Genomic DNA, 26,200 nt, shown 5'->3' with positions numbered 1-26,200 from the left:
CCTGAAGTCGAGGGTTCTGCACCATTTATATCATTCATATCTGTAATATTAACATCCATGTTAAGGACATGAAACCCAAACGCAGTTCTGACTGAGTAAATTGCTATGAGGAGTAAATGCCTCAGCCAACTTTATTGTTTCTAGCTGAGCTACTGATCATTGCAGAAAAGAGAGCAGAAATGCAGAAACAAATTGAAGAGATGGAGAAGAAGCTAAAAGAAATTCAAACTACTCAGCAAGAAAGAGCGGATGATCAGGTTATTTTTCTTTCTTTCTTTTTAATACATGAAACTAAAGTTTATTGAAACAAATTTATGCAATGTAAAAGCACAGAATGTAAAAGTCCTCAGCCCCATTTAGAGTTTTCTGTAGTTCCTTAATTGTTAATAGCAGCAAAATTGAACAGGAAAGTAATTTAACAAGTGATTTCGAATGGAATTAGTGGCATGTGAAACAATTTATTAACTTCTTAGTTATATTGTTTTGTTACCTCTAATTTTAGTTCTTTTTTTCTATTCATTCTCCATTAAAATAGGCTTAACTATCGATAAAGAAATTCAGTATATGTTTGGCATTCTCATAACAGTGCCAGTTGATATTAGGAATATACTGTAAATTACTGGAAAGAACTTTTATGGAGCAGACATTTTTATCTTATTGGTGGATATCTAGGGGGAAAATATGATAAAGCTAACTTTTGTAACTAAATATTGAAAATAGGTAGCATTTTTTAGATAGAGGGGACAAATTGATTTTGTTTATTTAATGCAAACAGCAAGAAGAAAAGATGCCTACAAAAGAGACAGCTGAATTGCAAATTGCTTCCGATACTCAGGAAATACCAGGAATGACTGTGTCCAATTCTGTTTGTCCAGTAACCTCTTGTGCCAGGTAGGATCACATTGGTGGAAAGGATGCTGCTTGTGGGAAGGCACTTACAACCAACCTCTGACTCTAGTGACTTGGCGTCTCTTTGACTTATGTAATATCAAGACATGATTTTGCAAGTCTCTGTCACAACATAAACTTTGATGCTGATGAGGGAGGACAGGGTAATGACTTTTTTCTATTAAAAACTAACATATTTCTTATAGAAGCAATCAAATGTACATAATAGTTTAAAAGGCAAAACTACCCATTTCTGCCTCCAAGAAATGACTATTAACATTATTTTTGTTTTGTTTCATAAAAGTGAGAGTTTAGCCCTGGCACATGTGGCTCAGTTGGAGGAGTGTCATCCCGTGAACCAAAGGGTCAGGTTGATTCCAGATCAGGGCACCTGCCTGGGTTGTGGGCTCTATTTCTAGGAGAGGACGTGCAGGAAACAGCCGGTGATGTTTCTCCCTCTTCTTTTATTTCTCTTTAAAATCAATATAAACATTTTTTTTTTTAATACAGGAGAGCCTTAGCCAGTTTTGCTCAGTGGATAGAGTGTCAGCCTACAGACGAAAGGATCCCCGGTTCAATTCCAGTCAGGGGCACATGTCTTGGTTGCAGGCTCCTCCCCAGCCCGGGCCCTGATCAGGACATGTGCAGGAGGCAAACAATGTGTTCCTCTCACATCATGTTTCTATCTTTCTCTCTCTCTCTTCTACTCTCTCCTAAAAGACCAATGGGAAAATATCCTCAGGTGAGGATTAACAATAGCAAAAAGACAAACACATGAGAGTTTACCATTTTGTAATCTTACACTGTTAATATAATAACATATATTATCAAACATCCATTATAATAAAAGCATAATATGCTAATTGGACCAGGCATCTTTCTGGATGACCCTCTGGATGAAGCTGGGGCTGCGAGGGAAGCTGGTGCCAGCAGTTGAGAGAAGGAAGGCCTGCCTACTCTTGCACGAATTTTGTGCATCGAGCCTCTAGTCCAGGCGTCTTCAAACTACGGCCCGCGGGCCACATGCGGCCCGAAGAGGAGTCTGATCCGCCCGCCAGGTTTTTTGGGCAGTGAGCGCAGCCGAGGTGTTACAGTAGGAATTAGTAGTTCATATAGTCCGGCCCTCCAGCTCTGAGGGACCGTGATCTGGCCCCCACTTTAAAAAGTTTGAAGACGCCTGCTCTAGTCTATATATAAAAGCCTAAGCAGCCAGCTGACTGGCCGGTAGCTATTACGCACACTAACCATCAGGGGGCAGGTGCTCAATGCAGGAGCTGCCAAGCAACAGCAACTTTGCAGAGTGCACTCACACTCCAGGACCCCTCGGGATGTTGGACTGCTGGTTTTGGACCAGTCTCTGCAGGCCAGGCCAGGGGACCCCGCTCCACAGATGTCCTTCGAGCCCTGGCGCCACTCTAGTCAGCCGGCTCCGGGGTCCTTGGGAGTTTGGCTCCAGGGTGTGTTCAGCCCACCTCACCCAGTCCCGCCCCACTGGCCACCTTCTCATTAATTTACTTTCAGTGTGCACAGATCCGTACACCAGGCCTCTGTATTTCTATAATGGCTGTAATGACTGAAGATTCCATCTTTTTAAATAATTTTGATTGACAGTACTAGAATATTTTCTTTATCTAGGAGTGAAAAAGATTAATAAAAAAGCCCACATAGAGCCCTAACCGGTTTGGCTCAGTGGATAAAACATTGGCCTGCAGACTCAAGGGTCCCGGGTTCGATTCTGGTCAAGGGCATGTACCTTGGTTGTGGGCACATCCCCAGTAGGAAGTGTGCAGGAGGCAGCTGATTGATGTTTCTCTCTCATCCATGTTTCTGACTCTGTCCTTCTCCCTTTCTCTCTGTAATAAAATCAATAAATATTAAAAAAAAAAAAAAAATGCCGCATAGACTTTCTGTTGTTAGTCTTCACCCAAGCATATTTTTTCCATTGCCTTTTTTTCTTTCTTTCTTTTGAGAAAGAGAAGGAGAGAGAGAGAAGATGGGAAGGAGTGGGGGAGGGAATGAAACATCAGTGTGAGAGAGATACATCAATTGGTTGCCTCCTGCACAAGCCACAGTCAGGGACTGGAGATTGACCTGCAACCCAGGTGTTTGCCCTTGATCGGAAATCAAACCCGAGTCCCTTTAGGGCACAGGCCAAAGCTCTAACCACTTAGCAACCCAGCCAGAGCAAGCCTACTAAACTTAAAAATTAATTCTTTCTGTGTGTAGTAAGCACGTCTTTTAAAATAATTTTCTTTATAGGGAAACTTCACTTGCAGAAAACATTTGGCAAGAACAACCTCATTCTAAAGGTGAGTTACATTTGACAATGTCATGAAGAACTTGCTGATAACCCATGCTTTATGTAACAAGTGATATTTTTTATAGATATTTTTCTTAATTACAATAAAAAGAGTTGAAAGAAGGCAGAGAGGGGAACTAAGGTTATTATTGTATCTCTGAATCATGGAATTTATTTATAAGCATATGATTTGAAAAAAGACATTTTAAAAAGTGTTTTTGAAATATTTGGCTTAATGTTAAGTATAAAGTTGTACTAACTACCAAATAATCTTCCACTTTAGCTAGTGTACATTAAATCCCTCATGGGGATTTACTATCTAGCAGCCAAGACTGGAATGCTCTAATTCTAATAAACCTCCCACCAAATTACCCTATATAATAAAAGCCTAATATGCAAATTGACCAGCTGGCAGAACAACTGGTCGCTATGACGCGCACTGACCACCAGGGTCAGACGCTCAACACAGGAGCTGCTCCTGGTGGTCAGCCTCTCCCACCACCTCCATTGCAGGCGGGTGGTAAGAAGAGAGGGGTTCCAGACCGCAAGAGCCCGGGACTGTGAGAGGATGTCAGACTCCTGGGGATCAGGCCTAAGCCAGCAGGGGGACATCCACCAAGGGGTACCGGACTGCAAGATGGTACAGGCTGGGCTGAGGAACACCCCACCTCCTCTCCCCCTCAGTGCACGAATCTTGTGTACTGGGCCTCTAGTAGGAAGTAAAAGCAGGGAGGAACAGGTTAAACAACACAGAAGGATGTAATTGGCAAAAAATTTCAGCATTATGGAGCAAACAACCCAGTTTCTTTAACAACTATTTTTTTAAAAATTCTAACTGGTTTGGCTCAGTGGATAGAGCATCGGCCTGCAGACTGAAAGGTCCCAGGTTCAATTCCAGTCAAGGGCATGTACTTTGGTTGCAGACACATACCCAGTAGAAGGTGTGCCGGAGGCAGCCATCGATGATTCTCTCTCATTGATGTTTCTAACTTTCTATCCCTCTCCCTTCCTCTCTGGAAAAAAAAAAAATCAATAATATATATATATTTTTTAAATTCTATGGAATAAAAGTGACTTGAGAGAAATTTTATTTTACTATTTAATTTTTAGAGAGGAAAGGAGAGGGACGGAGAGAAACATCCATAAGAGAAACTTGTATTGTCTGTCTCCCACACACCTGCCACCGCGGATTGAGCCCTGAACCCAGGCATGTGGCCTGACCAGGAATTGAACAGGAGACCTCTTAGTTTAATGGTCAGTGCTCAACCATGAGCTACACTGGGTGGGCTAAGAGACATTTTAACCAGTCACAATACATAAATCTTACTCTGCATCCTCCGTTCAGACTTTCTAAGAAATTTTGGTAAAATATGAAAATTCTGATTGGATAATTGATATTCAGAAATTGTTAATTCTATAGTTATGACTCCTGCTTTGAGATTATGCTTTTTATAAAAGAGCCTTGCATAGAAATACATACTGAAATTTGTATAGATGAAATGATAATGATGACTTGGATTTGCATCAAAATAACCTGGAGTTGGGTTGAAAGTTTGGGAGTGGTAGTGGTAGGGAATAAAGATAAACAAGATCATCCATGTTTAGATAATTATTATTAAACTAGAGGCCCAGTGCACGAATTTTTGCACAGGTGGGGTCTGGTCTGGCCCCAGTCAGGGCACACAGGAAGGCTGATTAAAGGGGTTATTAAGGACTAGAGACGTGATGCAGGAAGATTTGTGCAAGACTGGGCCTCCTTCCCCTGGCTGCCTGCACCACGTTCACTCTGGCCAGAGCAGCCTTTCTGCCTTCCCAGGCTACCCAGAGGCCCAGAGCAGCTGGAATGGTGCAGAATGCCGGCATCATCGCCATGGTGATGACACAAGCGTCCCACCCTGCTCCCGGCTGCTCAGTGCCTGCATATACAAATTAACCCACCATCTTTGTTGGGTTAATTTGCATACTCTTGATTGGCTGGTGGACGTCGCAAAAGTACAGTCAGTTAGCATGTTATACTTTTATTAGGTAGGTGATGGTTTGGTTGAACTGCCAATCAGATGATTGGATACTTAGCATATTAGGCTTTTATTATATAAGATACTTTTGAAACAGTAACTGGGAAGAATGAGAAAGAGCAGGTTTGAGCAGAGGAATAAGTAAAGCTTCAATACTGGCCAGGAATCAGCCTCAGTGAACCACATAGAGAGCTCTTGCGTCAATGGAGAAGAAAGGAGACATCTGTACCTGATTCGGCCAGTTCACTGGCCACAGTGGGCATCATAGCCACCTGTTGTTAAGATACTTATGGCATTACAGCCACTGGCTTTATATACATATATCTATAGATATAGATATAGAGATACAGATAGATAGATATAGATGATCTTTACTTTTTATGTGTTTGAAATTATATAATAAAAGAGAAATGTAAATTGACTGCACCTCTGTGATGCCCACCAATCAATCAGGAATGAGTATGCAAATTAACCCAACAAAGATGGCGGATTTATTTGCATATACAGGTTCCAGGCAGAGAGCAGAGCAGGAGAGCCAGCGGCTTGGAGAGATATGGCTCCCTCTATAGCTCCTTCCAAACTGCCAGGAGGAGAGCAGTGTGGGCGAGCCAGTGGCTTGGGGAGGTGTGGCTCACTTGGTCTTTCCAACCAAGCCCCTGGACAGAGAACAGAGCGGGGGAGCCCGCAGAGAGTGGAGTGGCTTGGAGGACCTGGCAGAGCCAGAGGCCGTGGGATGAAGATAGAGCAGGAAGGGAAAACCAAGAGCATGGGAACACCAGGAATTCTGGGAATAGTAGTTCTGGTGGCAGCCCCAGGACCGGAAGAAGAAGCCCAGAACGCGGGGAGCACCAGAAATGCTGGGGATTCTGGTGGCAGACGGATCTCCTAGACACTGGAGCAGAGTGAGCCTGGAGCAGGTTACTGTTGTGGTGGGGACGGAGGGAAAGCACAGGTGGGAGACGAGTAAAATCAGAGGGTCTAGGAAAAGTTAAAGGGAATATCCTAAAACTTCCAGGAAATCTCCACCAGTGAAGAAGTAAAAAAAAGGAATGCCTCTATTCTGTGAGCAACAAACCAAACTGTGTTAGGGTCTCAGACAGTTTGCTCATATGATTGCAAAGACAAAAACTCCCAGATTGGAGAGGGTGCAGGTCGGGCTGAGGACCCCCCTTCTTCTCCCTCCCCCCGCATGAATCTTCATGCACTGGGCTCCTAATTCATTATAAAAAACAAACAGGTGCCTTTCTGCTTTCAAACAGTACAAAATATTAATTGATCTAGTTGCCTTGACGAATAGATCGTTTACTCTAAAGAGAATAAATCTAGTCCCTTTTTCTATAGGTCCCAGTGTACCTTTCTCCATTTTTGATGAGTCTCTCTCAGAAAAAAAGAATATCAGGTTTGAGTATTTTTGTTCCATTTTGACACTTTAAAGTTTTCTATTTTTATAAATGAAAGTTTACTGTTATCTTTGTCAATAGAAAAATATTGTTAAATGTAATGTGTCTTTTTATAGTCCTCCTACAGATCCTCCACGGGTTTTAGTCCAACGAAAACCCCTTGCAGTTCTCAAAACTTCAGACAGCATCAATTTAAATGAAGATGTGTCTCCAGATGTTTGTGTAAGAAGTATTCCTAAGTTAATATAAATGGACTAGTGGATTGTTTCATTCAATTCTCAAAAAAAAAAGTTTAGGATTCAAGTGAAAATTACTGACTTAAAAAAAGCACTGGCCAGTTTTATTCCCTTTCTCTCTGTTTTAAAAAGCACATAGAAAGGTGCTCAACATTAGTCATCAGAGAATCGAAACCACAGTGAGGTACTACTTCATAAGCACTAGGATGGCTATAATAAAAAAAAGATAGACAATAACAGGTGGTGGTGAGGATATTGAGAAATTAGAACCTTTATACATTGCTGGTAGGAATGTAAAATGGTATAGCCTCTTTGTACAATAGTTTCTCAAAATGTTAAACATAGAGTGACTACATGATCAGAAATTCTCTCCTAGGTTTATATCCAAGAGAATTAAAAACATGTTAACACAAAAAAAATTGTAAATGATTGATTATTGATAGCATTATTCATGATTGCCAAAAGGTGGGAACCCAATGTCCATCAACTGAGGCATGGATAGATAAAATGTACAATATATCCACATAGTGGACTATTATTCAGGCATAAAAAAGAAAAAGGAACTGTTACATCTTATAACATGGTTGAACCTTGAAAACACTTTAAGTGAGTGATGCTAAACACAACAGACCACTTAGTATATGATTCCATTTATATGAAATGTCCAGAATAGGCAAATCCATAAAAAGATAAATTAGCCCGGCTGGCATGGATCAGTGGTTGAACATTCACCTATGAACCAGGTGAGCATGGTTTGATTCCCAGTCAGGGCATATGCCGGGGTTGCTGGTTTGATCCCCAGTGTGGGGCATGCAGGAGGCCACCCATCAGTGATTTTCTTTCATCGTCTATGTTTCTATCCCTCTCCCTCTCCTTTCCTCTCTGAAATCAATAACAAAATATATATATATATATAAAACAAAACAGAAACTAGATTAGGGATTTCCAGGGAATAAGAGGTTAGAGGAGTTAGAGAGTGACTACTAATGGGTATGGGTTTTTTTGGGAGGGGCAAGGGGAGAAGGGGGGTAAAAATGTTCTGGAGTTAAATAGTGGTAATGATTGTGCAACCTTGTGAATATGCTAAAAACCACTGAAATGTGCACTTTAAAAGGGTGATTTTTTTTGGTATGTGTTGGAGGGGAGTATTGTGTTAAAAGCCTTAAGCACTTTTTTAAAAATAACATAGCAAAGAATATTTGTTCTTTTTATATAAAATGCTTTTTGTGGCAATAGAATAGTTATGTGACCAACCATCTGACTTCAGTAATGTTCTGTTTTAACCACTATGGACTAGTGACATGACTAGTTTATAAAAATTCAAGTCAAAGTAAATAACTTTTATCATTGACATTTTAGTGAAGTTTTAAGGAAGAAATCATCCCTATCTTCAAACCAGCATCTGGAAACTTGTCATGAGGTGGAAGAAAATGGAATATGTTTAATCTGAAAATTTGACAGAAGACAGAGTGGCTATAATGATTTAAAGCAGTGTATTCTCCATATCCTAGGGAATTAATCACTTGGGGAAACTTTTTAAACATGTTTTCCCCATTTCTTTATTGAGGTATATGTTACATCCAGTAGACTGTACACATTAATTTTACAGCTAGATGAGTTTTTACATGTGTGAATAACTTAGCAACTTCCACCTAGATCAAGATGTAGACAATATCTAGCAACAGAAGAGACTAGGGAGCCATTTATGTCTGCAGGTGCTCAGGCCCCATTCTAGCTATACTGAACTGGAATTTCTAGGGATGAAGTCCAAGCATGTATCTTTTAAAACTATTTTTAATTTATTGGCTGGCCAGTTAGTAAAATAAGCTTGTATTTTTGTTTGTTTTAAATATTCTCCCAGATAATTCTGATAGTTTACTGACTGCTATGAAAAGGTAACAATGTAGAACAGTAATAATTATATACTGTGTTCCTGACAATACCACCAGAGAACATAATGAATGGGTAGGCTGGGTTTGGAGGTGGTAGTTCTAGATTCGAAATGGGCTGAATTATTAAAGAAGTCTAAATCTATTGGGGTTTTATTTATTTTTAAATATATTTTTATTGATTTCAGAGAGGAAGGCAGAGGGAGAGAAAAAAACATCAATGATGGAGAGAATCATAGATCGGCTGCCTCCTTCAGTTCCCACACTGGGGATTGAGCCCACAGCCTGGCGTGTGCCTTTCCTGGAATAGAACCCAGAACCCTTCAGTCCACAAGCCAACTCCCTTATCTGCTGAACCAAACCATCTAGAGCCAGTGTTTTGGTTTTAAACCTTTTACTTGAATTTTGTTAATAGATACCTATCAGAATTTCCTCCCTAAAAATAATATGTCTAAAGGGCCATACTAGGTGTACCAGTTAATAATGCAGATTTTTTTAATAGATGGAGTTACACATACGTTGATATATATGCGATTTGATATTTTGTTATATTGACAGCAAGCTTCAAAACTTCATATGTCAAATTTGCTGAAGTTGTAAACATCATAAATATTTTATGCTTAAAAATGTCGAATTTCCTGCCAAAAAAAAGAGTATTTGCAGGAAGTTTTAATTCATTACTCTATTTTGAATAAAAGTGCTACTGAAAGTTGTCGTATACTTCGGGAAGCTTATGGTGAACATGCTCCATCTCAAATTACTTGTGAATGCTGATTTAAACGCTTTAAAAATGATGATTTCTATGTGAAAGACAACATCCAGGTCAACTGCAAAAGTTTGAAGACCAGCAATTACAAGCATTATTGGATGAAGATGCGTGTCAAACTCAAAAACAACTTGCAGAAAGATTAAACATTGCTCAGCAAACAATTTCAAATCATTTACAAGCAATGGGAAAGATTTTAAAGGAAGGAAAATGCGTGCCACATAAACTGAATGAAAGACAATTGGATACTGAAAAGTCATCAGAAAAATGTTGCTTCAACAGCATGAAAGAAAGTCTTTTTTGCCTCAAATTGTGACTGGCGATGAAAAGTGGATTTATTTTGAGAATCCCAAACGCACAAAATCATGGGTTGATCCAGGTCAACCATCATCGACTGCAAGGCCAAATCACTTCGGAAAGAAGACAATGCTCTACGTTTGGTGGGATCAGGAAGGTGTGATGTATGTATTATGAGCTTCTAAAATCAGGTGTAACTGCTAATACTGATCACTACCGACAACAAATAATCAATTTGAACCACACTTTGATCATAAAATGACCAGAATGGGCCAGGAGACAGAGCAGAATAATTTTGCTTCATGATAACGCACCATCACAAACTTCAAAAGGCACGTTAAAAGATCTTGCCTGGGAAGTATTAACCCACCCACTGATTCACCAGACCTTGCTCCTTCAGATTACCACTTGTTCCGATCAATGGCGCACGCACTTTCTGAGCAGCACTTCAAAACATACAAACAAGTGGGAAATTGGGTCTCTGAATGGTTTGCCTCAAAACAAATCAAGTTCTATTGGGATGATATCCACAAATTACCTGAAAGATGGGGGAAATGTGTAGCTAGTGATGGACATTACTTTAATACAGCACTTTTTTGTTTCTCTTGAAATTATCGTGTTTTCTTTGATTACAAAATCCGCCATTATTAACTGGTACACCTAGTAAGTCATATTTGCATAAAATGTATTCTTAGAGTATAGATACATATTTTACTTTGATTTTATAATTTTTAGCCACATTTATTGTTGTTGTTGTTAATATTTTTATTGATTTCAGAGAGGGAGAGGGAGAGAAATATCAATAGAATCATTGATTGGCCACCTCCTACACGCTCCCAACTAGGGATTGAGCCTGGGCATGTGCCCTCATCTGGAGTCAACATGACCTTTGGTGCATGGGATGACACTCATCCAATGAACCACACATGCCAAGTCTATAAACAAAACAAAAACAGTACATACACAAAAGGAGGGCTATATCAATGTTAATAGTAGTCATCTCTTGGTGGCAAAAATGGGTAGTTTTGCCTTTTAAATAGTTATTTATATTTCACTGCTTCTATAAGAAACGTATTTGTTAGTTTTTAATAGAAAAAAAGTCATTACCCTGTCCTTCCTCATCAGCATCAAAGTTTATGTTGTGACAGAGTCTTGCAAAATCATGTCTGGATATTACAGAAGTCCACAGGCTGATGCTCTGTCCACTGAGCCAAACTGGCTAGGGCTATTGTTTCTTTTAGATGTACCTCTCATCTCTACTTACAAATGTTATCAGGAATTTAAAGGATATGTCAAATTGATCATCTAGAAAATTAATATCTAGCATCCACAAGGGTTAAATGAAATAGGCACTTTTGTATACTGCAGGTAAATGTAAATACATGACAACAGCAATTGTTTCTGGAGAGTGATAATTGAAGTGATGGGGAAGGTAAGGGTCAAGTGCAGGAGGGAGAATTTTTCACTATATATCCTTTTAAGTCCTTTGAACTATTTGACTTTATCTTTTTTAATATATTTTTTTGAGTTTTTACAGAGAGGAAGAGAGAGGGATAGAGAGTTAGAAACATCAATTAGAGAGAAACAAGATAACACTCAACCAACTGAGCCACTCTGGCCAAGGCAAATTAGTTGACTTTTTAAAACCATATATATATATATGTATGTATGTATGTATGTATTACTTGTAAAGACAAACATATTTTAAGTGTTTCTTTTTATACTTTATATTTTGTTTTTTTATATTTTCTACCAGGATGATGAGTTATTTTTAATAAAAATTAACTATTTGGCATAGAAGATTTCTTAAAAAGTAGTAGTATAGCAGATTACAGAACATTCTCTAGGCCAAAATAAGGAGAAAAATAGTTTTAGCCCTTTAGCTCTTAGGTGAAATTGGTTGGGGAAAAAACTATTGCCAGTATTTTTCCTTTGTGTGGAGATTCCTTTTTTTTTTTTTTTTTTTTTTAGGAATGTAGTTTGCTGTTTTTATGATACAAAACTTTTTTCTTCAAATGTTATGATGTGCTTTTTTTTTTTTTAAGTATTTTATTGATTTTGTAGAGAGGAAGGGAGAGAGATAGTCAGAAACATCGATGGGAGTCATCGATCAGCTGCCTCTTGCACACCCCCTACTGGGGATGTGCCCGCAACCAAGGTACATGCCCTTGACCAGAATCGAACTCTGGACCCTTCAATCCCCAAGCCGACGCTCTATCCATTGAGCCAAACTGGTTTCGGCTGATGTGCTTTTTAAATTATCTTTTCTTAGAGATTCTGATATACTACTTCTGTACCCTGTGTTGAAAATCACATAGCTACTGTATGTCTCTCTAAGTTAAAAAGATAGGGCATCCATATGCTTATTGAAATATTTCAGCTGAACTCTATTTGATTTTTATTTCAGGATGACTTTACAGGAATCGAGCCTTTGAGTGAGGATGCTATTATCACGGGCTTCAGGAACGTAACCATTTGTCCTAACCCAGAAGACTCCTGTGACTTTGCTAGAGCAGCTCGTTTTGTGTCCACTCCTTTTCATGAGATAATATCCTTGAAGGATCTCCCTTCTGATGCTGAGACACTGTTGCAGGAAGAGGATCTAGATGTGAAGACCTCTGAGGACCAGCAGACGGCTTGTGGCACTATTTACAGTTCGCCTCTCAGCGCCAAGAAGCTGAGGTGATTAGATAAAGTGTCAAAGGAATTTACTAACTGATTTAAATATGAGGATCAGAAAAGTACATTTTGATGGTTAGGAGACTGAGAGGCCCAGGAGGATCATGGTGTATACCTGATTGGGAGAGAAGAAGCATTTATTTTTTTTCTTTAATATTAAGTTTAATAGTAGAATAACTTTTTAAAATATATTTTATTGATTTTTCAGAGAGGAAGGGAGAGGTATAGAGAGTCAGAAAAATCGATGAGAGAGAAACACCGATCAGTTGCCTCCTGCACACCCCCTACTGGGGATGTGCCTGCAATCAAGATACATGCCCTTGACCAGAATCGAACGTGGAACCCTTCAGTCCGCAGGCTGATGCTCTATCCACTGAGCCAAACCAGGGCAGAATAACTTTTAAAATATATATATATTATTAATTTTTTACAGAGAGGAAGGGAGACGGATAGAGAGTTAGAAATATTGATGAGAGAGAAACATTGATCAGCTGCCTCCTGCACACCACCTACTGGGGATGTGCCCACAACCAAGGTACGTGCCCTTGACTGGAATCAAACCTGGGACCTTTCAGTCTGCAGACTGACGCTCTATCCACTGAGCCAAACCAGTTAGGACAGTGGTTGATAAACTCATTAGTCAACGGACCAGCAAACTGTGGCTCTCAGTTTGTCAACCACTGGGTTAGGGCAATAATAGTAGAATAATTTGATATTAACTTCGGTTAGGCAACTAGAGATGTATTTTTAAAAAGTATATTTCAATAGAGAGATGGAAATGAACAAAGAATAATTAGAAGGGACTGGCATAGATAGCCAGAGACTATCCATATTTAAAAGTTGGCTAATTTTAGCAAACTTACTCCATCTTCAGGAATATTCTTAAGTTTGCCAATTTTTTTTTAAACTGCATTTTCAGACTTTTTTTCCAACAAACTTTTTATCAGATTTGTTAGCATGTTTTCACCTTGAGTGATGTTGGTTTCCCTTTATCTTTCTTGATTCTTTCTTTTTGCAGAGTAAAAAATCCAGAGAAACAATCAACAGGAAAAAGTTAATGTCTATTTCAGTTTTCTCAGTCATTTAGGGTAGATATATAATAGAATAGGCATTTACTATAGATTAGATAAATAAAGCATAAGTTTAGAAATTTAATGCTATGTATTGCTTGTTAACCAGGGTGGGTAAAGTTACCTAGATTCTGATTATCAATCTACTTTTGTTTCAGGAAAATAATGGCCTTGGAAAATGAGACTATTAAATATCAAAATGTTATATAACAGATAAAATTGACAGGTATTTGCCGAAACTGGTTTGGCTCAGTGGTAGAGCGTCGGTCTGCGGACTGAAGGGTCCCAGGTTTGATTCCGGTCAAGGGCAGGTACCTTGGCTGCGAGCACATCCCTGGTAGGGGGTGTGCAAGAGGCAGCTGGTTGATGTTTCTCTCTCATCATTGTTTCTAGCTCTCTATCTCTCTCCCTTCCTCTCTGTAAAATATCAATAAAATATATATATATTTTTTTTAAATTGACAGGTATTTTCCCTATGAGGATTGACTGATTTGTAATTCTTTCAGCCCAATTATTGAAGATAGCGGTGAGGCCACACATTCCTCTGGCTTCTCTGGATCTTCTGCCTCAGTTATGAGTACCTCGTCCATCAAATGTCTTCATATTCCTGAGAAACTGGAGCTTACTAATGAGGCAACAGGTAAGTACACATATACCACTGACTTGTAAGCAGACATCTACATCCATGTGTGGTACACACTTATTTATCTCAGCAAACTTTGAACTGTTTTTCTTTTCTAGAAAAGTTTCCATAAATTGTGAAATTTCTAAAGTAGATTAGTACTAACAGAACATCATGTATAATAATAGGTTAATATGCAAATTGACCTAAAAGTGGAACAACCAGTTGCTATGATGTGCACTGACCACCAGGGATCAGACACTAAATGCAGGAGATGCTTCCTGGTAGTCAGTGCACTCCCACTGGGGGAGCCCCGCTCAGCCCGAAGCCCCGAGCTGGGCTCACAGCTGGCGAGGGCAGTGGTGGTGGCAGGAACCTCTCCTGCCTCCGCAGCAGCACCAAGGATGTCTGAGCAGGTCCAAGTCATCAGTTTGACATCCCCTGAGAGCTCCTGGACTTTGAGAGGGCACAGGCCAGGTTGGTGGACCACATCACCCTCCCCCAGTGCACGAATTTTGTGCACCAGGCCTCTAGAAATATCATAAAGACCTGAGATAGATGAGTTTTGTTAGGTTACCAGTATTGATCATGCAATTTTGTTTTCCCCCTCTGTTATAATACTCATTTTGGGGGTTTTGGGTGTGTTTTCTTACAACTTCTCCTCCCCCAGAAAACCCCCTTCAGTCACCCTGGTGTCCACAGTATCGCAGACTACTACTAAAATCCCAACCAGAGCTGAGTGCTTCTGCAGAGTTTTTTGTAGAAGATAGACCAATGCCTAAGCTGGAAATAGACAAGGAAATTGAACTGGGTAAGTACCATTGAATGCATGTCCTTTGTGTATGACAGTGTACAAATAAGTGATTATTTTTGTATTTGAGCTTGATGCTTTTCAACAATAAATATTTCTAGATTACAAGAAACAGAATCATTGATAAGTTCTTGTCCTACTAACAGTAGGAATTCTGTCTTCCCTTTCAGTATGTAATAAATAAATTTTTAAAATATGTTTTTATTGATTTCAGAGAGAGGAAGGGAGAGGGAGAGATAGAAACATTAATGATGAGATAAAATAATCTATCAGCTTCCTCCTGCATGCCCCTTTTGGGGATCGAGCCTGCAAACTTGGCATGTGCCCTGACTGGGAATCAAACTGTGACCTTCTTGTTTATAGCTAATTGCTCAACCACTGAGTCACACCAGCCTGGCTAACAAATGATTTTGAAAAGTATTCTAGCTGCTACTAACTGACTAATTACAGGGTGCTATTAGCCCTTAAACCAGGAAGTAAAATCGAATATCCCAGTGGTTTTTAAATGAAATCAAAACCTTCTCAACAGATAATGAGGATTATTGTATTAAACAAGAATACCTAAGATGTGAAGATTACAAATTATTCTGGGTGACACCAAGAAACTCTGCAGAGTTGACCATAATAAAGGTAGGACTGATTCTTTCTCATTACAATTACCTTGTAAATAAAGTGAGTTGAAGCAATAATTGTCTCCCCTTTAATTGTGTGATTTGGTACCATCAAATTCTATGAATAATCTGTAAGCTTCTTATAGGAAAATCACTAGTGCTTCAAGAAATCACTCACCATTACATTCCAGGACCAGATATCAGAAATAAGCTATTGTGTAACTCTCTTAATATGTCCAAACATACTCAGTATTCTGTAATTTTATCTTTTTTTGAGAAAATTTGAAATTTTCTGCCCTGCTTCAGTATTAACAAGTTACATTCTAGACTTCACACGCACACAATATTATTTTGAAGTTTTCATTCACCACCATCCCAGTGATTCACATTACCTCATTCTTAGATTGGATGCCCCGTTAATTGGATTTCATTTTTTTCTCCTTTTTTGGTTTAAGCCCCATGCTTTAATAGCTTCCTAGCATTGTGAAAATTTCTTATTCCACATCTTTACTTTATTGGTAGTTTGGATATTAGAATTCTTTGTTTAAAACACTTTTTCTTTAGAATTTTTTTTTAAATATGTTTTTACTGATTTTTCGAAAGGGGAAAGGAGAAGCAGATGGTCTTGTGGCAAAGATTTGGTTGCTCTCAGCTCTTTTGTTACAGATTTACTAGAAGCCCGATACACGAAGATTCATGCTAGAATGGGCTTTCCTTTCCCTGGCTGCCAGCACCGCCTTCCCACTCTGGCCCAACCCCTTTCCACTCAGGCCCCAGAGTCACCTCTTTCTACTCCAACCCTGCCTTCCCACTCTGCCCAGAGGCCCTGAGAGACAGGGGTGGGGCAGAACTCCTGCATCGTTGCCATGACGATGATGCAAGCATCCTGCACCCTTCACTCAGTAGGCTCTGGGTAACCAGTTTCCCATGAGGCAGGCCCTGTTAAGAACAGAGCACTCTGGGCTAGTTCACATGGTTTCTTCTCTTCTGCAGAAGCACAAGAGACATTTTTGCCTGAGCATGCAAATTAACTGCTGTCTTTGGTTAGTTTGCATACCACTCCTGATTGGCTGGTAGCATAATGGAGGTACAGTCAGTTTACATGTTTGTCTATTATTAAGTAAGATGCCTTTCAAAACATCTCTTTACTATTATTTCTGTTGGGGTATTAGAAGGGCTGGAGGGAATATTTTAATCTGCAACAATAACCATAGATTCTAATTGCTCTTATTTTTAAAATATCATTTCTTTCTAGGTATCTTCTCAAACTATCCCATGGGACTTTTATATCAACCTCAAGTTAAAGGAACGTTTAAATGAGGAGTGTGATTATTTGTGCAGCTATTATCAGTACCAAGATGGCTGTATCATTTGGCACCAATATACAAACTGCTTCACCCTTCAGGTTTGCAATAACATAAAAACAATTTCAAGTCCTCAAGTAGAGAGATTTGTGTTCCATTTAGCAAAAGAATTGAGTACTAAATTCTTGTTAATTGTCTAAAAGTAGACCAATTTATTATAAATGAAAAGCATAGATCATTTTCTTTTCCCAAGTTATTTTGACCAAGATCTCTTTTAACTTATATCAATGTTCAGACATTGATAATTGTGTAATGACCCTGTCATCTATGATCATCATCAGCTCATGGTCCCCCTTGTTTTAAATTCCTGGTTGGGTAATTCCAATTTCTCTGCCATGTCTGGTTTTGACACTTGGTCTGGCTCTTCAAATTTGGGTTTTGCTTTTTAGTATTCCTTGTAATTTTTTCTTGTTAGCCGATGTGATGTACTGGGTAAAAGAAACTGCTATAATTAGACCTTTAGTAACGTGGTGCTAGGGATGAGGGGAGGAACCGGGAGCATTGTATAGTCCTGTGATTTGTTTTTAGGAGCCCATGTCTCTGTTTCTGTCCTCCCTACCCCACGTCCTGGTGTGGAGCAGGCTGGCTAGAGTGGGCTGGAGTGGGCTTTGCCTTCCCCGGCCTGGCAGGCTCTGGGTAACCAGTTTCCCATGAGGCAGGCCCTGTTAAGAACAGAGCACTCTGGGCTAGTTCACATGGTTTCTTCTCTTCTCCTGCAGAAGCACAAGAGACATTTTTGCCACTATGTACTGTGAGAACCTGGTCTAGCTCCTACAGTAAATGCTCACAAAAGTGTGGATCTTTGCTTACAGATTCTAGAAGAGTTACAGAGCTTTTTACTATTACCCCCACTTGATTATGTTTAGAACCCAACTACATATAACATTTTCTCTTGTAATGTTCTTAAGAAGGTTTTGCTGCATACTTTGACAGTAGTGTGATTTCCCTAAATGGTTGGAATAAGGGTATTTTAAAACTACCATTTATAGAACACTTTTTATGGGCCAGGTTTTTCCTTAATGCTCTTAGTCCATTATTTCATTAAATCCTCACAAACAATCTTATAGGAGAGCAGTGTTGTTAAAACTGGGACAAAGGCCAAACCTACAAAAGAGCCCCCGATTCTAGTACAGAACATTAACAAAGAGGACAGAGCAGCAGCAAGCAAAGTATTGAATATAAGTACAGTCACCCTAACTTAAAAGACAGTGAATTTTGTTGTCCTTCTATCTCTAGGATCTTCTTCAACACAGAGAATTGAATACCCGTGAAATAACGGTGCTGGTTGTTTATAACCTTTTGACAATAGTGGAGAAACTACACAAAGCAGAAATAGTCCATGGTGACTTGAGTCCAAGTACTCTGATTTTTAGAAACAGGTTGGTCCTTTTCATTCTTTTACGCTTCTGTTAGCTTTCTCTCAAGCATAGATAGTTGCCATTTTCTTTTGCCTTTCAATAAGTGCCACATTGACAAACACAGTATGTTAAGAAAATATTTGCTATCTAAAAATCAATAACTATTTAAACAGTCAATAGTTTAAAAGCAAAGGGAAAAAAAATTGGAAATACATTAATTCAGAAAAAAATACCGTAATTAACCACTCTGAGTATTGTGGTGATTCCTGTCAAAAAAAAACATATGAGTATTTTGGGGAATGTAAAGTACAATAGATTGTCCAGTCTTTCTTTGAGTGGGACCAGTACAAATCTAGTGACTATGCTAGCAAAACCAAGGCACTGCTTAGTTTCAAAGACCAAAGCTTAAGTCAGGCCAAATTAAGGCAATTGCCAAGAGGAATAGGTAAAAACCAGAATACAAATGCAAACTATGCCAAGAAAAGGGGCTTAGTGTTCAAATTAAACCCAGCTTAGCCATCAAGTTCAAGGGGTAAGTGGAGAGCAGGAAATAAGAAAAAAAGCCCAAATACTAAGAACTGAGAAAATATAGAACACAGTAAGGCATGTACATTAGAATTCTACTTGACTATAAAAATGAAGGAAATCTTACCTTTTGTGATAGCATGGATGGTCCTGGAAAGTATTATGCTAAGTGAAATAAGCCAATCAAAGAAAGACAGACCATGTGATCTCACTTACATGTGGAATCTAATGAACAAAATAAACAAAAAATAGAAATAGACTCATAGATACAAAGAACAGACTGACAGCTGTCAGAGGGAAGGGGTGTTGGGAGGCTGGGTGAAAAAAGGGAAGGAATTAAGAAAAAAGAAGACCACACACACACACACACACACACACACACACACACACACACACATATATATATATATATATATATATATATATATATATATATATATAACATAGACACAGACAGCAGTAGTGATAGCCAGAGGGCAAGGGGAGGAGGGGAGAGGTGGAGGCAGGCAGAGACTTTGCGTGGGGCACTGGGAGCATGATGCAGTGTGCAGATGGTGTTTATTGAGTTGTACACTGAAACTTATCTGGTTTTGCAAACCAATGTCACTCTATTAAATTTAATTAAAAAATAAAGAGGGCACACATTAAGGCAGAACAAGGAAGGCACAGTTTTTGTTTTATGGGAGGGACTAGAGGACCAGCATATCTTTGTCGTGATTGCTGGTCTCATGGTGTTTGAGTAAAGCAATTGGTTTAAAGATGCTTTCTCTGCCCCAACCCTGTGTCTACCCCAACCTTAGGCAAGCAGTTAACTTTCTCTGAGGCCACTGATAGACACTAAAAGCAGCAATCATTCTTTACATTTCTCCTGATTACTTAATCTATAAGAAAAGATTCAATCCAGCCCTAAATTAGAGTTTGTATGGAAATTAAAGGAACCCCCAGTGTATTTCTGCAATTATAACCAAAAGAGCTGGGGCACCCCACCTTCTTTCCTGAGAGAGCAGAATCCTAAAGTCCTCCCCAGGCATAGTACAGCAGTATTCTCACCCAGGGCACCAGAAATATTTTGGATAAGATAATTCTTCATGCCGGTCTATTCCATACATGTTAGGATGTTTTAAGTCACTATTCTCCCATAACTGTCCCCACCCCATCCAATTAAATACAACTTATATTCCCCCAGCCCTGTGACCATCAGACTCCCCTCCACCCACTGTGTTTCACTGCACTGAAAGTTTAGAGTATAATGCTAGAGCCCTCTTCTACCGAAGTTTTAAGCAAAGGAATATTCAAAGCCTTTTAAGGATTGGGCATTTGTGCACTCTGTATTTAGATATCTCTTTTTTTTATCACGATTTGTCAAATGTGGTAGGAAATTTCATATACATTCAAAAGGATTTAAAAGAACCTTTTGAAATCATTTAATTCAGTGTGTGTGTGCGTGTGTGTGTGTGTGTGTATACATGTGACAAAATGAGATCCAAAATAGTGAAATGCCTTGTCCAAGGTAACAGTGAGTGGCCAATTAGAGAGTGAGGAGATCTTTCTGCTTCTTATTAACCTAAGAAACACTTTTCCTCTCTCTCCCAAGTTTTAAAATATCTAGAAATTACAATTTTGTGATGGCCAAAACAGTTGCATCATATAAAATGGAAGCAAATATAAATTTTAAGGTTATCTAGATCGTTCTGTGCTCTAGACGTAAGTAAGTGGTTTAGTCAAAGCCTGTGTTTAGGAATAGAGAACCTGCCACCAGTGTCAGTCAGGGATCTGAGGGAACTCACTTAGAAAAGCAGAGAGACAAAGAAGCACAAAAATAATCCGTTCTTTTCTCTCACATAATAGTTCCTACATCTCTTTAAACAGTAGCTTTATTGTATGGAATAGATAAACCCAAGGAAGTAAAATTAATGGTGAATTAGTGTTACAAAATTACTTTTCTAATTGTTTTTATTTTAGGAAATAAGGGTTGAAATAAGAGTAAGGTTGAATTTGGTGTTAGTTTAATAGAAAACAGGATAGATGTCAATATAGGTAGCATTTTACTACAAAAAAAAAAGTCCTATATTTTCCGTTAAAATTTGGGAGAAAAGAACCTGAATGAAAATGAAAACTTGGAAAATCAAATTTATAGTAGTAAACAGAAAGGTTATTACACCTGTAAAAGCTTAATTTTCTCCATCATAATTTTCCTCAGTGTATAAATAAATCATTGCTGTTGTATGAGTTAATACTTTCGGTACTTACTTATGGAAACTTGATAAATGTTCTGTGGTGTCCACGCACTATGGTTTAGATATATACTAATGCTTATGTCACTAAACCATAATCTTGACAATCCCCACTTGCTCACTTGGGTGGATAGACACTACCACTGCTCCTACAGGTGTATTTTCAAAACTAACCACTGGGGGGAGCTGTTGGCATAGCTAAGACACACCTGCAATACCTCTTTTTTTTCTTTTTTGTTTGAGATCAGCTATGCAGCTTCTTTCATGGCCTATTTTTTATTATCTCTTTCTTAAATCTGGGCTTAGAATCTACGATCCCTATGATTGTGATAAGAACAATCAAGCTTTGAACATAGTGGACTTCTCCTACAGTGTGGACCTTAGAGCACAGCTGGATGTTTTTACCGTCAGTGGTTTTCGGACTGTACAGATCCTGGAAGGACAAAAGATCCTGGCTAACTGTTCTTCTCCCTTCCAGGTAAGTGTAACATAAGCCTGAGCAAATATGGAGAGGGTTTCTTCATCCCTCTTTTCTAGATAAGCTGTGAAAGCTAGCGTTGACTGATAATGTAATAGATGACCTAATTTTCAAATATCATGAAGTCAAGCAAAATATACCATTTTTTTGCCACAACATTAAAGAATATACAGACAAACCCATGATTAACTCAGTAACCTAAGTGTCAGACTATTTCTAGCACTTATCTGTGTAGTAAGTCATTCTCTGTGGTCTCTGTAAAATAAGGTTAATCTGCTTTGTGTACATAATAATTGTTGTGAGGATTAAATTAGAAAATATAAAGGGAACATTAGGACACATGTAAAGTGTTTTATACATTATATGCACAACACTCTCTGACTCAGTTCTGGACAGATAGCATTGGCTGATTGACTATGTAGCTTGAACCTGAATTAGTCATGTGGACCACATTTAGATCACAGCTGGAGTCCATGCACAGTCAGTAGATCTACGATTTGAATTTGACGGTCCAGTTATTTTTGTTACCTTTTGTTCTTAGGGATAGTTCCTAGAGTTGGCTCCATTGGTCACTTCTTTGGGGGCTTCTCCCTTTACTGTGTATAAGGGTACGGAGAGTCTACTAAAATACATGTCATGAAATAAATTTAATCACTCTAGTATCTCAACTTCCTATACAAATGAACTGCCATGAATCCTGGTCCGTGTGGCTCAGTTGGTTGAGCATTGTCCCATACACCAAAAGGTGGCGGGTTCGATTCCCAGGCAGGACATATACCTAGGTTGCAGGTTTGATCCCCTATCAAGCTGAGTGTGGGAGACAACCGAACAATGTTTCTCTCTTTCCCTCCCTCCCCCTCTCCCTCCTTTTCTCTCTCTTCCCCTCCCTCGCTGCCTTCCTCTCTCTAAAAATAAATAAAAATAATTAAATAAATTGCCATGAGAGTAGCAAAGAATTGTTTTAGCTGATGGTGCTTTTTGTGATTTCAGGTAGATCTGTTTGGTATAGCAGATTTAGCACATTTACTGTTATTCAAGGAACACCTACAGGTCTTCTGGGATGGGTCCCTCTGGAAACTTAGCCAGAATGTTTCTGAGTAAGTATTGGTGATTTCAGGGTCTTTGCTTGCTCAAATAATTTTCTTCTTCTATTGGGTGCTCTCTCTGCTTTCGCAGCTTTAGTTTTCTTAGTCCCAATGCCATGATTCCGTTAATTTCAACAGTTTTTATTAAGTATCAGTGGAGCACCTAGGACAAAGGAATTGGTAATTAAAAACAAGAAACTATTCAGACTTCAGGACATCATTCTAGACCTAGATGTAGACTGCAGTTGTTGAGACTGTAACTATTGAGCCTCTTAGAAATGAAATTAATTCATGAAAATAATTTTCTAACTAATTGGTGCTAGTGTTATACCCCTTTTTAATAACTGTTCTTATCAAAAGTTAATAACCACCTCTTGAAGATAGTTAAATTTCTAAATTATATACTAATTGTAGGCTATTGTTTATTTAGTGAATGGGTAGAACCAAAGCAGAGAACTGAATCTCCTTGATGAAGAGGTAAATGCTCTTTTAAAAAGAGCTGCTTGCCATGCTCTGGTTTCTCTTCAGACCGCATAAATCTTTCGTCTTTTACTAAAAAGAGCTGCTTGGTCTCAGAACTTTAGTACTCCCTCAAGCCTGATCATGAAACTTATTAAATATCCCATGTTTCCCTTTAGTTTATCAGAGCTAATAACTTCCCGGGATAAGTTTACCAAGGTATCACTGATCCATTCTTTGGTTTTAAAAAATCAGTGTTGAAGATTTAACACTCCTTCTCTTTCATTCCCCATTCCCAACAATTGAATTGCATTTTTTCTTTATTTAATTTAAAATTTGGCCAATCTTATTTGCCTCCAACATATACTTTAAAAATAGGCTTGAAATATAACACAAAACACATAGGATAGATTCAGGTGCCTCTGGTTGTTTATGATCCTAGTTGGTTCTACACAAACACACACAGGTGGGGTCAGTTGGGATTTCCTAGAGCTCTGCCTTATACAATAATGGCAGCTTCTCTGATTTGAAGAAAAGAAAAAAAAGTACAAACATCATAGACTAAGCAGCAGTTACTTCAGTCAAGCTTAGGATTCTTAGAGGATTGTGAAGATAATAAACCACTAGGCAGGGGGAGAGATTCTATAGTTTTTTTAATGACCTAGACTTTAGGAAAGTTAGAGGAGACAAAATTCATTTTTCTTCTATTTGTAGAAGAGAAGTGCTGCATTTTAGTAAATAGAGGAAATTTATTGATTTAGATGAGAGACTTTTTTTCTTGTAAGTGCATTGTATTATGGCTTTTCCCACTGTGATAGTCTTTTTAAGTTTCACCTTGGACTTCCAAAGTGTTATTTGAATGATCTCTAACCCTAGTGTTCTAGGCATTACCTTAAATCATATGGTACGCAAATGTACCACTGAGTTAAACACAGAATTTTAACTTTTACATGCCTAATGTTGACAGAAATGGTTTTTATATGTTTTTAGGCTAAAAGATGGTGAACTGTGGAATAAGTTCTTTGTGCGGATTCTGAATGCCAGTGATGAGTCCACAGTGTCTGTTCTGAGGGAACTTGCAGCAGAAATGAATGGGGTGTTTGACACCACATTCTACAGTCACCTGAACAAAGCTTTGTGGAAGGTAGGGAAGTTAATTGGTCCTGGGGCTCTGCTCTTCCAGCAAGATAGGCAGCCAAGTCTCTCCCAGGTTCCTGCCTAAAACCCCTGGTTCTGCTGTAGTACACTAGGCCTGTCTATGCTATAAGCCACTCTAGGAAGCGTTTAGATACACTACCAGCACTTTCTGCTTTTTGGTAGTGGTGTACTTCTAGGTAACTGCGGTTTTTTTACACAGCAATGTGCCTACTTTTCTTGTCAAACTTTAACAAAGAACTGTTTTATTCCAAATGGACTCCATGTGAATGGGTACCTTGTTGTCGTTCATTGCATTTGTCTCTACTTTTCCCTTCCATAATTTGTGATGTGTACCCTTCTGATCACTGTGTATTTTGTAAATAATAAAATAGTATTTGTTAAATTTCTGCTTCTAACATCTACTTTTTGCCAACGAAGATAATAAATGGCTTGGTTTTGTAGTTAGGAGCTGTTTTGCCATGGAAATTTATATATCCCATATTTGGAACTGTTATGATAGGTTTATAACTAGATAGTGGCAAACCATTCCTTTAGGTGTTCCTGACCTTTCACTAAGTGATCTAAATTGAAAAGTAGGTAAAATATTTACACTAGGCCCAAATTTTCTTAACTTTCAAGTGGCAAGATTATGTTTTCAATATATCTTAATTAGAGGCCCAGTGCACGAATTCATGCAGCAGTGGGGTCCCTTGGCCTGGTCTATGGGATTGGGCCAAAACTGGCTCTCCGACCTTCCCCGAGGAGTCCCGGATTGCAAGAGGGCGCAGGCTAGGCCAAGGGATGCAAGAGGTTGGCCAGCCAGGAAGGGACTGTGGGAGGGCTCCAGGGCATGGCCAGCCCATCTCACTCAGACCCAATTGGCCAGACCCCAGCAGCAAGCTCACCTACTAGTCAGAGTTTCTGCCCCCTGGTGGTCAGCATACATCATACATATCAAGTGGTTGAGCGGCCTTAGCATCTCATTAGCATGTTACACATTGATTGGTTGAACAGTTGACTAGACAGCATATCAGGCTTTTATTATATAGGATATTTTAATTTTTATCTACCCATTTCTTTGTCTGTTTATATAATCTAGTGGTGCTGTTGCTACTGAGTCTCTTGATTGTGGCAGTGCTATTAGAAAGGAAAAGGAAAGGTTTTCACTGGTTTAACAACCCTTTAGAAATGGAGCAGTCATCATTCTGTTACATACAGAATGACTTGGTGGAGGCTTGAAGGAATAGAAGGAGATTTTGTTGTTTGGAAGATTTGAAGAGGCAGAGGTCAGAATAAAAAAATAACTTTGCAGTATGGAATAATTTGTAAGAGAATAGTTCTAGATGAAGTAGTGAGCCCCCAAATGGAAGCATGAACTACACCTGGCCTTGCTGAGAGAGAAAAAATTGGTATAAAAGGGCACTGAAGATTATCTATTTCATATCTAAATGTCAAAATTATCAAATATGACTCCGTGCAGATGCCTGAATTTTTATTTATTTGTTTATTTTTTTTCTTCGAGCTCTAGTTGTCACTGTTACTGCTGTGACAGTGAAGATTGCTGGAAAGTAGAAAATTCTAAATATATCGCAACTAAAAATATTTAAGCATATATAGTTGAAGCCCTGAAACATGACTTGGATCTAGGAGATCCAAGTTAGAAATTCTTGCTCTTATTCAAAATAACATTTTCATGTTTACTTCGCGTACAACTGCTGATGTAAAGTAACGTATCTGTATTGACTATGTAATTGAGCCCTTCAGCACCTCTGCTTTCCTCATTATTCAATCTACTGCTTTGTACAAAGTCATTACTCTGAGGCTGGACAGTGAACCTAGATTCTTTCTTAGTGTAAGCTTAGCTACAGTCTAGTGAATTCTTCAGCAACCTTGACAGCTTGGCTGACAAACTACTGCTCTCGGGAGAAAGCTTTCTTTCTGAAAGTCTACTCAGAGGAGAGGAAGAGAATTTGAAGA

General features: G+C 38.8%; 1 protein-coding gene across 2 annotated transcripts in view; it reads left to right on the top strand.

Annotated features, from left to right (window-relative positions):
* The window catches only part of BUB1B (BUB1 mitotic checkpoint serine/threonine kinase B), a 70,780-nt gene extending 46,154 nt beyond the window's left edge, over positions 1-24,626 (top strand). Inside the window, exons 10-23 of one of the 2 annotated variants that reach the window (XM_036446291.2) lie at positions 145-257; positions 776-891; positions 3,148-3,197; positions 6,544-6,601; positions 6,719-6,824; positions 12,198-12,472; positions 14,046-14,179; positions 14,832-14,972; positions 15,502-15,602; positions 16,839-16,988; positions 18,184-18,326; positions 21,371-21,542; positions 22,533-22,639; positions 24,077-24,626. In XM_036446291.2, coding sequence (XP_036302184.1) covers positions 145-257; positions 776-891; positions 3,148-3,197; positions 6,544-6,601; positions 6,719-6,824; positions 12,198-12,472; positions 14,046-14,179; positions 14,832-14,972; positions 15,502-15,602; positions 16,839-16,988; positions 18,184-18,326; positions 21,371-21,542; positions 22,533-22,639; positions 24,077-24,308 — 1,898 coding nt within the window. In that variant the 3' untranslated portion in view covers positions 24,309-24,626. The remainder of the gene's footprint in view (positions 1-144; positions 258-775; positions 892-3,147; positions 3,198-6,543; positions 6,602-6,718; positions 6,825-12,197; positions 12,473-14,045; positions 14,180-14,831; positions 14,973-15,501; positions 15,603-16,838; positions 16,989-18,183; positions 18,327-21,370; positions 21,543-22,532; positions 22,640-24,076) is intronic. The other variant, XM_036446283.2, reaches the window with a different exon arrangement.
* Positions 24,627-26,200: the final 1,574 nt, after the last annotated feature.

Source organism: Pipistrellus kuhlii, unplaced genomic scaffold (genome assembly GCF_014108245.1).
Source record: "Pipistrellus kuhlii isolate mPipKuh1 unplaced genomic scaffold, mPipKuh1.p scaffold_m20_p_1, whole genome shotgun sequence".
Classification (NCBI taxonomy): domain Eukaryota; kingdom Metazoa; phylum Chordata; class Mammalia; order Chiroptera; family Vespertilionidae; genus Pipistrellus; species Pipistrellus kuhlii.
This window is presented reverse-complemented; position numbering and strand designations above follow the sequence as displayed.